The sequence below is a fragment of the Rattus norvegicus genome, chromosome 1 (assembly GCF_021556685.1).
Source record: "Rattus norvegicus strain SHRSP/BbbUtx chromosome 1, alternate assembly SHRSP_T2T, whole genome shotgun sequence".
NCBI classification, from domain to species: Eukaryota; Metazoa; Chordata; class Mammalia; order Rodentia; family Muridae; genus Rattus; species Rattus norvegicus.
In genome coordinates, this window is record NC_141534.1 from 130,822,677 (window position 1) to 130,835,000 (window position 12,324).

Sequence of the window (12,324 nt, forward strand, 5' to 3'; positions counted from 1 at the left end):
CACGCCTGCATTTAGAGCCATGTCTAGATTCTTGATGCTATTAGTTCTCAGCCTGTGATTTCTATCCATAGTGCCCCTGATCATGAGAATAAGTGAAGGTTTGGCCTGGTGGTAAGACTCATGCTTGGCATATGAAGCCCAGAGTTCAATCCCAGCACTCAAATTAATAGATGGATAGATGGATGGGTGAGTGGAGAGGAGGATTGGAATGCTTAGCTTGAGTCAGGCACCAGTGATCTAAGCGCTCCAATCTATCAGCTCTGCAGTCACTCTAATAGCAAGAAGGAGTAGGTGTCATCGCAGAGGAAGAAGCAGGTTCAGTGAGCATCATTGGCTTGGGGTCATCAGACATTGAGTGGCAGAATGGGTTGAAACCCAGTGGTTGATCTCAGCTCATCATCCTTGTGCTGAGCTGCCTTAGCAAAGCTCGGTGTGTAGACAACCCCGGAGAGGAAGCTTCCAGAAGACACACCATTCAGGTTCCAAGGAGTTCGCTGGAAAAGAATCTGCAGATATCGAGAGAGATCCCTAGAGACTTCCCAAAGTGATAAAAGATAGAAGGTGCCTTCCAGAAGTCCCCTGCTGCAGGAACCATTGTCTGAAAGCAACGTAAATTTAGAAGTAGAGGATGTGTCAAGAGTTGCATCATACGAACAAGCTTATGCAAGAATCCAGCATGCATTGTTTTTGAAAACCCAAAGCTTGGTACTGGGAACAAGCGATGGCACCTAACAGTGGCTGGTTTGATGCAAAATGACAAAGATAAAAAGTTCATACTCCGTTTTTCACCCAGGGTACTCTTCCCGCTGTGTACAAATCAAAGCTCGTGTGGGATATCTGCAATCCCAATACCTTACCTTCAGCTCTAAGCTCGTCCTGCCATAGTTCTCAGTCTCGTGTCGGGGGACATGGGGTTCATTAACAGCCCATCTATGACTTGTCAGTGTGCCATGCCTGGCCTGCATGTTGGCCACATGGGAGAATGGGGACCCTAGTGCCTCTGGTCCTGGAATTACTGCCTTTCAAACCTTCCTTCTCTCAGGGGTCTTCCCACGACAAAGCCACCTTGTTGGGTGCTTAGATCCAAGATTTTACTTGCTCTTAAAACGAATGCTTGGGGCAAGCCTGTCCAAAGAAGACTCTTTAATAGAGGTGTCCTCTTCGACTGTGAGTGGGCAAGGCTCTGTGGGTGGCATGATTCTGGGGTCGTGTTGACAGGGTAGGAATCAGGTGACTCTGTGGAACCACAAGTGTCTTGGGAGGAGTTAGGAAAGTAAGCAGTTTTTATCATCTACAAACATGATCATTTTTTCATTAGTACTCAGTGACAGGTGTTATATGTGTTTTAAAATGGGAGCTTTTATTGCTTAGCAGAGGGCATTAAATTTTTCTTTAAGATAGAGTTTAGTTCAGGCTGAGATCTGCAGAGGTGAAAATGAATTCCTTCTAGAAAGCTCTGTGGAATATCCTCCTTTTGTACTTGCACAATATAAGAAACTAAGTTTAGATCCTGCCTTCTCTTCAGTGGAAGCTACTGCTAAATCTCTTTTGACTCCCTCTTGAAGCTTCCTGAATTTATACCAGCTTTTATACAGACGTTCCCTTCAAATAGATATGGCATAAACCATGGATGGGCAGTGGTGTATTAACCAGTCCATTACAAACCAACTCTTAGGAGGCTTCTGGCAGCAGTGAATGGCCCCGTGTTGGGATGTGTGTTGTTCTATAGGAACATGTCCTCCATAAATCAGGGTTAGCAGCTCATGTCAACTGTTAGAGCATGCAAACTACGATGGACATGGCTGGAGTGTCTTGCAAGAGGAGACAATAGACACAACCCTTGGTCATTGTGTTGACAGTTTTTATGTCTCTGTGATCAAATACCTGAATAGACAACTTAAGGGAGGAAATGTTTCATTTGTGTTACTCTTTCAAACCACGTTTGCACGGCTCCATTGTAGAGGGCCTGTGGTGATCCTGCATGTGGCTGGGCGAAACAGCTCACTGAATGGCAGCGGACAGGAAGGTGAAAAACAGAGAGATACAGCCCCTAGGAATGTAACTCCAACTGACTTACTTTCTTTGACCAGGCCCCACTTCCAAGAGCTGTCTTTACTTCCCAATGATCTCATCAGATTATAAACTCATTGGTGAATTAATCCATTAATTGGGTAGGAGATCCCCATGATCCAGTCACCCCCAATCAGTGATGGGACCACTGTCTGGGGACCAAGCCTTTTGGTGAGACACTTCACATCCAAGTTATACCAGTGATAACAGCTGTTGTTAAAAGTGCTGACTCGCCCAGACTGTGCCATTCTGCCAACCTTAAGCCAGGCACTAGGTGTACAGGGCCTCACATTGATTTTACATCTACATCATGCATCAGAAGTGAAGCCAAACACCATGTCCTAAGTTCATAAGCTAAACTAAGTCATCTGTGTCTCCCTCCTGCCCTCCCCTCTGGTTTTGCTTCTTCAATGGAGTCTTTCTTTGTGGCCCCTGTTGACCTCAAAGTCATGATTCTCCTACTTCTGCCCCTCAAATGCTGGGATTATGGTACAAATTACCATGTCTGGCTCATGTCTCTTTTCCCAAGCCTTTCCTGAACACTGTCACTGTGACAGAGTAATTAAGATTTACTTAAAGGAGGAAGGATTCACATAGCTCACAGTTTCAAAAGTTTCAGTCTGTGGTTAGTTGGCTCTGTTGTTTGGGGGACAGGGGAGCAGGTGACAAGATTCTACCTCATGGCAGCCAGGATGAAGAAAGAGAGAAAGGATCAAGGTTCCAAATCCTCTTCAAAGTCACATCCCAGTAGCCTAATTTCCTCCAACTATGCCTCATTCTTAAAGGTTCTATTACTTCACAATAGAGCCATCAGCCAGAGTCCTAGCTTTTAATGCATGGGTTTCTGGGGGACACTTCAGATCCAAATTGTTAACATAGCATTTATGGGGCTGAGGAAATGGCTCAGCGGCCAGCTGCTTACTGCCCAAGCTCAAGGGCCTGAGTTGGGATCTTTATCAGCCACATAACCAGACACAGTGATATATACCGGTAGCCCCAGTATTGGAGAGCAGGTAGGGGGTGCTAGAAACAAGCAAATCCTTGGAGTAGGAGGCTTGCTGCCAGCTAGTCTATCTGGAACCTCAAGCTTTCAGTCAGCAAGAAACCCTGCCTCAAAACGTGAAGTGGTGAACAATATAAAAAGTTGTTTGACATTGACCGTTTATATGCATGCACCATGTGTCTGCACTCACAAGTTTATATACATCACACACACACATACATCTACATACGCCAAAAACTACACTAAAAAAAAAAATTAAAACTCGTCCTTTGTCCATTCTTCTGTAGGATCTATCCCCTCTGCCCCCCAATATTTATTGGAGGGTAATTGGAAAATACAAGATGTGCTTGTAAATGTGGACATATTTTTATATAAAAATACACTGCACTATAATTTTTCCAATAGAGCCAGTTAACACATCCTCACCTACCACAGTCCCCTTTTGTGGGGAGAGAAAATACTAAGATCCCCGGTCTTAACAAATCCCTAACATACAGTCATCCCTTTGATATCCAAGGGCTCCTCCCAGATACCCAAACCCCACAGATTCTCAAGTCCTATATAACAAATGGTGTAGTGTACGTTTGGAACTGTGCGTGTACATACTCATGTGTACCTGATTGACCTCTCTGTGACCTACAACACCAGGCACAGGTAAATGCTATGTAAGTTGTTATTATGCTATAGTGTTTAGGGGATAAGGACAAGAGTGAATTTCTGTACAGGCTCAGTTCACATGCAGTTAAAGGTTATTTCAATCCACAGTTGGCTGAGCCAAAGGTCAGGATTGTTCATCTGCTGGTGATGGTCAGTAGCCACCAAGCTCTATGCTGGTTCTGCAGGGCTTACTCTCCTGAGCTGAATGTTCTTACACTTTGACCAATGCTCGCCTTAAGCCCTGGCTTGGCCTTTGTTTCTTATGTATCTGTGCGGTTTTTTCACTTAAAAGAAGCGAGCTCATTGGGAAGTTTTCCCAGTTTATACTCATCTATACTTTCGTGGTTTTGTTTGTTTTTCTCTGCTTAGACAGAATTTCACCCTGCAGCGCAACCCAGCCTTGAACTTGTAAACCCTGTGACCCAGGCAGTCCAGTGCTAAGGTCACAGGTGGGAACAACTATACCCAACTTTGGTTTCTCTCTCTCTCTCTCTCTCTCTCTCTCTCACACACACACACACACACACACACACACACACGCACACAGACATACACATAGACACTCACACACATAGACTCACTCTTTCACACACACAGGCACACATGCACATAGACATACACAGACACAAACACTCACTCACACACATATACAGATAGCCTCTCTCTCTCACACACACACACACACATACACACACACACACACACACACTACATGCCCCACCCCCTCAAACCCCAACCCTACTCCACTCCCCTCACACACAGACACATTCTTACTTGGCCAAAATTGTTATGGTTTCAAATGATCAATCTTTTTCTTTTTCAGTTCTTTAAGGTCTGTGTAATCCTTACATTGTTCAGATTACTTTTTAAAGTTTTTATCTAGAACTTTTATGATTTAAAAATTAAATTTGATTCATCTTCACCTTTTTGGCATGTGGATACAGACAGAGGTTAGTTACCTACCGTGCCCCGAGTACCCAAGCAGTTGACTAGATGTGGCAGACATCCCTGCGGAGAGCCCTGCCTTTGCTGTATGTTTCTTATGTATGAGTCCATGTGGGGATGGTCCGCTAGGTTCCAACTGAGGCTGCTTTACACAGAGGATTTACATGCATTTTACAGCATGATGTAGTGGGTCCCTACCCCCATCATTCTTTTTCGAACCTTCCATGGAGACTTTGTGTGGCTGTGTGTGTGTGTGTGTGTGTGTGTGTGTGTGTGTGTGTGTGTGTGTGTGTGTTGGATCAGCTTGTTTAGTTACACATACAAAAACTTCTCTTGACATCTTTATTTGGCCTGCACTAGATGTACCTAGTTAAAGGAGCTCATCAGTTCTACAGAATACACATCTCCCCAGCCCAAAGAGGCTTTCTGGCCCCACGAGGTCAAACACGGAAATCTTTAAAGCTTGTTGGTAACTCAGACACATATCCCTTTTGTTTATTCCTTGCTATTTTATCCACTTATTGTTTTTGACAAATGTTAGCTTTTCCTTCATTCCATTTTTCTGACTTATTTATAAGTACAAAGAAACATATTGATTCTTTTTATATTAAATTCTAAACCATTGGTTCGGTCAATTTTCTTAGTTTTTTTTTTTTTTTCAGCTCAAAATACATTTGTGTTTGTTTTCTTGGCTTTCTTCCTGACATCTTAGACTCTTACCATCTGCAAACTAGATTGTTTTCCATCCTCCTTTGTTTCCCGTCACTTTGTCTTCTTGTCTCCATGAATTCAGTAGAAAATGGGTAGAAGATCAGCTTGTTTAATAAGAATGGGAAACACCACGAGTTACAAACAATAGCAACAACAACGACAAATCAGCGCCCACCCTTTTACTTCATTATTGTAAAAGTTTTACACATGCAGAAGTCAGAACCAAAGCCATACCTATCGCCCTGCACTGTCACCAGCTTCAGACCCACAGTCACCACCTCTTTACGACCTGCGGTGCTTAACCTCTATCCCCGTTCTCTCCTGATCTCTAAAGCAATCTCGTTTTTCCTCTAAGTATTCCAATTTTGTATCTTTAAATATGGGAACTCTACTAAAAATAATTTCAATGCCAGTGCAGCAACTAAAGCTATTGGTCTTTTCTACGTGTCCTTCGGTGCCAGCTAGTGTTTGCATTTGCCCGTGCATGGCGTCCCTCTGAGTAGACATCTACACAAGCTCCCCTACTGAGCCTGGTTGATAAAGTTTATAATCCTCTGCTGTCTCTTACAGATCCTGCACTAATCTTTTTTCCCCCTCTAATTTTCTTTCTGTACTGTGAGGAAAACACCATGACCAAAACCAACTTTGGAGAGAGGTCTATTTGGTTTACCTTTTGCCAGTGATAGTCATCTTCGAGGGAAGCCAGAGCAGGGTTCAAGCGGGAGCTTGGATCAGGAACCCTGGAGCAATTGCTGCTCGTTGGCTTGCTAACGTGCTTACCCAGCTTTCTTATATAACCCAGCACCAGGGTGAGGAAAAGTACTGCCCATAACGAGCTGGGTTCTCCTCCATCGATTAGCAATCAAGACAAGGCCCCACAGACATGCCCACATCTGATCTAGACAGTTCCTCAAGGGAGGCTGGTTCAGATGACTGCGTCATGTTGACAATTAAAGGTGACTGTGACTGTTTTCTTTCATAGTGGTCCTGTTGACGCATAGTATAAGTCTCTGTACCCTTCACCTGGTGGCACTTTTTGCACCCTGGGCTACCTTGGTGGCTTCCTGATGGTGCTGTCTGCATGGTCCTCTGTTCACATCCAGGAGAATGGTCAGGGTGGGTTTAGATACGAGGCAGTCATAATCAGTTTGTTTGAGCAGAACTTCATAAATATCATTACATCTTTTATTAGGAGGCTCGCGGTATCTGGATGTCTCTCTTTTGACGATTTTAGCAGCAGTAAATGATCAATCACTGTCTAGATCTATTCACTGGCTATTGTGATAGCATCGTTTCCCTGCTGTTGGTTCTCTGAACCCCTCTGCAGACAAACTTTCTCATGTCAGACATTTGGTTGTCACGATTACAGTGCACACAAGAAAATCTGGCCAAGTCTTGAGTCCTGCTCTTCAACGATGTTTAAAAGAATGGGTTTCCCGACCACCCTGTAAAGGTGAACAGTGGGCTTAGGGACATCCTTGACAAAGCCTGATGGGGTGTCCCTGAAGACAACTCGCTTACGGATGCTTCCATATCTCTAACCAACGGGCCTTTGAAGGCAGTTCCGCAGTCTTTTCATGATGGCGTTAATATGTTCCGATAGACTGGCGTAATTTATCTATTTTGTCCTGGGAACGGAATCATTTTAGTTCTTTTATCATGGAGCGAGGTGAAGTGCTATTTAGATACTGGAATCTGGGGGCAAGACTGAAGCTCCTGGCTGCAGCACTTAGGAAGTGGGCACATGTGGTATGTGGCACACAGCTCACAGCAGTCCCATCTCCGGATACCCACGGCCACGCAAGCCCCTCACCCCTACCCTGACCATGAGCTGGTAAGAGTGATGCACAGGATGTTGCTTCTGAAATTAGGCTATAGGCAGAATGGTTTGTGCTTCTCTCCCTCTTGCTTGTTCTGTAAGGGAGCCAAGCCGCTGTGCTGTGGTCCTCAGCTGCCCCCCAGAGAGGCCAGCAGGCAAGCCTCTGCCAAGAGCCCCAGCAGGGAACCTGGAATTGTTCTTTCTTGTCAAGGCCTTAGGATTGTAGCAGGCTTCACAACTACCTTGACTACAGCCTCCATGGAGATTGTGAGCCAGAGGCCCCAGCTGAGCCATAGCTGGAGTCCCAAGATAATAAGTGTTTGATGTTTTAAGCCACTAAATTCGGGGGGGGGTAATTTTTATGCAATTATACTCAGTAAACAATAACCAGTGTGCTACATTTTCAAAGTTGAACTGCATAATGATCCATACTGATGATTTTCCCAGGGCTTCCGGGTTCTCGCATTTGAGCTCTCTTGTTCCTGCGTCCCAGGTTCTGATTTTCAATGTGATTGTGGTCATACATTCGTCTAACTCTGCTAATCCACACTCCAGTTCCAGAGACAACAGTTATCAGTGTTGCCAGGGACGCAGGTGGCAGGACTTCCTGGTTTTTATTCTTGTCTTTCCAGCAGATCCTAGCAGGGATGGACCACCAAATGGCCTCAAGTGGGGAAGGGAACCATCTCTATCCCTGGAGGCTCTGGAACTTATAGGACCTCCCACCCCATAGCATTCTATCCCAGACCCCTGTGGCAGCTTTTTGTAATGCTTAGGTATGGTGTTTAGTTTTTTTGATTATGTCACAAATGAGTATTTAGATTCCTTTATTTCATTTGTCTTTGAATTCTTAGAAACAAGCCTTAGGGGCCGGGAGAGATGGCTCAGTGGTTAAGAGCAATGGCTGTTCTTCCAGAAATCCTGAGTTCAGTTCCTAGCAACCACAAGGTGGCTCACGACCATCTGTAAGAATCCGGTGCCCTCTTGTTGCATGCTTTGGGCAGTATGACTATGGAAAGTCCTTGCATGGGCCTAAGATAAACACATGCCACAGGGCATGTGTAAGGGTGTTCAGCCTTTCCCTCCTATCTTCTCTGTAGGAGCCTCCCCATCTACAGAGGCCGCCATCTATAACATTTAATATAGTTTTCCTTAGATTTCAAAAAATGTTCTATTCTTTGTGTAAACTTCTCAATGTATGCATAAAACAAACATTTTTTTTTCAGTTTTATACAGGATATCGTGGAGGTTATATGATATTTCTTTACGCACTTGGTTTACGCAATGGTTGTTGTTTCACGTGTCTTCATTGTGAGCTTAGCTCCCCGTCTTCAGGGAGAGGAGGTGAACTTAGATCTTTTCTCTCCATCGCATCTTTTTCCTAAACTCCAGTCCTAGCCATGCGCTCAGGTGCCGCAGGGCGCTAGTCGCCCTCTAAGCGGCTCCACGGGACCCCAGGGTAGGATGACTGTGCCCGGGAAGGGGGGCCTCCCAGGTTTTTGCATTCGAAAACAGTGCCCCAGAAAATGCCCCTCCCTGTTTGGCCGGGTTTTATTTTGAATTTATTATCCTTTTTTTTCTTAGAAGTCGTTCACCCAGATACAAGTTAATACCTAGGGTGTCCATGGCAGAGGTGAGGACTGGCCTGCACTTGGCTCTGACCTTTCCTCCTCTGCCATAGCTTCTCCTCCCCCTGCAGCCACTGACCCTTGTCACTCACTGTGTTCTAAAATACCACACTGTATCACTGCGACGTGTCCCTGTCGGTGACAGTCCTGCCTGTCTCAGTCCTGGATTTCCAGGTAGCACCATCTGTTAGTTGTATAGGCCGCTCTGTTTGGGTTGGAGGCCGAGCTGCTGCAGAGCTGAGCCTTGCTCTGGAAAGAGGAAAGCATGGCAGGTCTCAGAGCCTTCCCAGGGTCCCCCGGAAGCGATTCCTTCCATACTTAGGGACTCCTTCCCGTGGGTTGGCTCTTCATTGACCTGAATGACTAACCTGATATATGGACTTAAGAGTACTCCCCTCAGAGTGACACCTCAGACGTGTGTGAGGCTGTGGAGACAGGTGTCTCTCCCTCTACACCATAGTCCTCTCAAGCTCCAAGGCCTATTCTCCCCCCTCCCTCCCACTGTATCCATCTGTCTGTCTCATATCTCTCTGCACACTTGCAATCCTCCTTTTCTCCTTGGAGCCAGAACTGGGGAACGGCTCACACTCTGTCCCTCCCCACACTCCTCACCCCACGGGCTGCCTCCCACCTGCTATTCCTTGAAATGGCTCCAAGGTCACTGCTGGCTGCCTTGTCAGGGTGCCCAGTACACAGGGGCCCCTTGTAGATGGCCGCTTGCCAACCTGGTACAGATGGGCTCATGTCTCTCTCCAAGCCCCTTCTCGTCCTGACGCCTGGCAAAGCTAGGTCCTGGGGCCTCTGTCCACCCGCTTGCCCCATGTCCTCCCCTCAGTGACTCATCCTTGCCTGTGGCTTCAGCTGGCACCTTCCACAGTTCCTTCTTAATCTCTTGTCTAACCTGGGTGGTCTCCTGAGCTGTAAAGGTGCCCTGGCTCCTGCAGCTGAAGTGGTCCCAAGTCTTCACTGCCAAAGCCAGTCCTTTGTCAAGAGACCCTCGTAGTAAGTAGAAACTCCAGTCATCTCCCATGGATCCTTTTAATGACCCCTCCCAACCTCACCTCACATTCAGTGCAGACTGTGACTAGATCTCTCGGTCCCCATCATCCTCCTGGTCTACACCATTCCTTGTTTGCTTGGACCACTGCAGTGGCCGGTTTCCGTTCTTCCTCTCTGTTGTCTCTCTAGAGGAAGCGGTGCAGTTGGGCCGTGTCCCTGGCTGGTGTCCTGAAATGACAGTCTCCGGAATGGCTCCAGAGCTCTCACATCTGGGCCAGGGTTTGACTTATTCCAGCTGCCAGTTCATTCTTTACACCAGGTCACCTGGGCGTCCTTTGGTCCGTCTGAATTGGGTCTCTCTCTGTGACCCCAGGACCTTTGTACCTGCTCTTGCCTCAGTCTAGAAGGCTGTCTTCCCTGGCTCGCTGATCCCTTCCAATGTTAGAGACTCATGGGCAGTCGCCTCCCGTTCTTCTAGCTTTCGGGCCTGCTTCCCCTCCTTTGGGGCCACACCTTCCCTTCCTGTTGCTCACCACAGTTCATCCTCATGAGTTTCTGTTATCCTGTGGACTGCTGTCAGCCTCGCCCTCTGGCCACTGAGCCATGTTTTGTGACATCACAAGTCCTCACAGGCAGGATACTGATTTGGGGAAAGTCATTTGACCTTGTTTAAAGTGGCCCTTCTCACAAAATGGGATAATGAGGTTGGTTTCATGGAACTGTAAAGGACTGATGGCTGGGACCCTGCTGTCGCCACACAGGGCTGGTGAGTCAGACAAAGCAGCTGCCCCTGGGGTTTCACAGATACACAGAATTTGAGGCTGTGCTCCAGGCCCCATAACCATGCCCTGGGTGCCACCCAGGCAGAAGTGGGAAGGTTTGGAGCTGAGGAGACTAACAGACTATGCTGATGTGCAGGCAGCCTCTACACACTCCTTACACACAGGATGTATTGTCACCCAGGTAGCATAGCAGAGATGTGTGATACCAAGTACAGCTCCATAAGACCCCAGTACTTCCTGTCCACAGAGCAGACAAGAAGCTGCAGGTCTAAGTGCATACCCCAGGGTCGTACGGAGCACAGGGACTCTCTAGGCAGGACAGCAAGCTTGAAAGCCAAGCTTCAAACAAAGGCTGCTTCTGGCAGGGAAGGAAGAACAGTACCTCACACCCCTCTCAGCTGCACACACGGGGGACATGCGCTGTGTGAGTTAGAGGTACGTCAGGCAGGGGCAGGTTGCCCTCGGGGACTCAGTCAGGTTCACCTGTCTGTTAAGCATTCGTAGCTGCTGGCTCTCAGTCGCCCCCTGCTGGTGTCAGCTAAAGGTTGTCGCCAGAGTTTGGCAAAGGAAGAGCAAGCATGTCTCATACGCAGGGTCTGCGCCCTCCACTGGTCTCAGATCAGTGAGGAGTAACAGTCCTGTCATCATGGATGAAAGCATGAGTGTGAGCCTCATCGAGGTCCAGAAAGCTGGTCAGGTCGCCTAGGTAACTGACAAGAGTCATACGGCAGTTGCTTCTGAAAATCAAACTCAGAAGACAAGACCTGTCCCTCGCCCTCTCTCTCCCTCCCATAGAATGGAGGATACGTCCCTCCCTAGTGTAGATGGTAGCATTGACTGAGTCTCACTAAAGGTAGATGAAGTTGCTGCACCATCCACAGGATGAACACACACACACACACACACACACACACACACACACACACTTATACAGATGTGGGAGGAGGGAAGGAAGAGAGGAAGGGAGAGATTATTATTGTATTGTGTTCTACTTGTGCGATGCAGGCTGTGAGATGCCCCTTGGCCAGTAGACATCTCTGACCTGTGTTCTCTAGAAAGAATGAAGCCTGTGGTAAAAAACAAACAAACAAACAAACAAACAAACAAAACACCTGATGTCCTTCAGCCTGAAGCCCCAGAGGTCAGAGCGGAATGGTCTGCATTGATTGGTAGTTCCTGTTCTTTGTTTGTTGGATGGCCTCAGAACCCCCTGGCTGGTCCACCTGTACAAGGACCGCAGCTGCCACCAGCCAGCCCAAGACCTAAGGCTATGGTGCCCTTGAGTACAAAGAGAAGCCTGATTAGACCCTGACGGTGGAGAACTACAGGGTCAGTGAGGCTTTCCTGTCCTTGGAGGCAGGGTGTGGGAGACCTTTCCTGAGAAAGCTAATATAGGTCTGTGACCTTCAGGAAGTGCTTGACTTGGGAAATCCCCAACTGGGAAGGAGTCTCCTGATTCTGCTCTCTTCTACTGTGGCTACCTGTGGTTGGGGCAGGCCTGTCCCAATCCCGAGTCTTGCTGAGTTCTCTTGGCCTGCTCAGCATCTCAGCAGGGTCCTCAATTCATCCTCCGAAGTCAGCTGTATGCTCAGAGCAAGGTCAGAGGCTTGGGTGCCACAAGCTTGTGAGCCCAAGTCTTGATTCCTTCTCTTTACTCTGTGACCATTTGACACTTGTTTATAACTAACTTTTGTCATTTTCATACCTCAT

General features: G+C 47.1%; 1 protein-coding gene across 8 annotated transcripts in view; it reads left to right on the forward strand.

Moving 5' to 3' along the window:
• Positions 1-12,324, forward strand: part of Apba2 (amyloid beta precursor protein binding family A member 2) — a 237,316-nt gene that overhangs the window by 203,166 nt on the left and 21,826 nt on the right. Inside the window, exon 1 of one of the 8 annotated variants that reach the window (XM_087594398.1) lies at positions 10,463-10,598. Coding sequence (XP_087450524.1) covers positions 10,532-10,598 — 67 coding nt within the window. The 5' untranslated portion in view covers positions 10,463-10,531. 8 annotated transcript variants of the gene reach the window in all.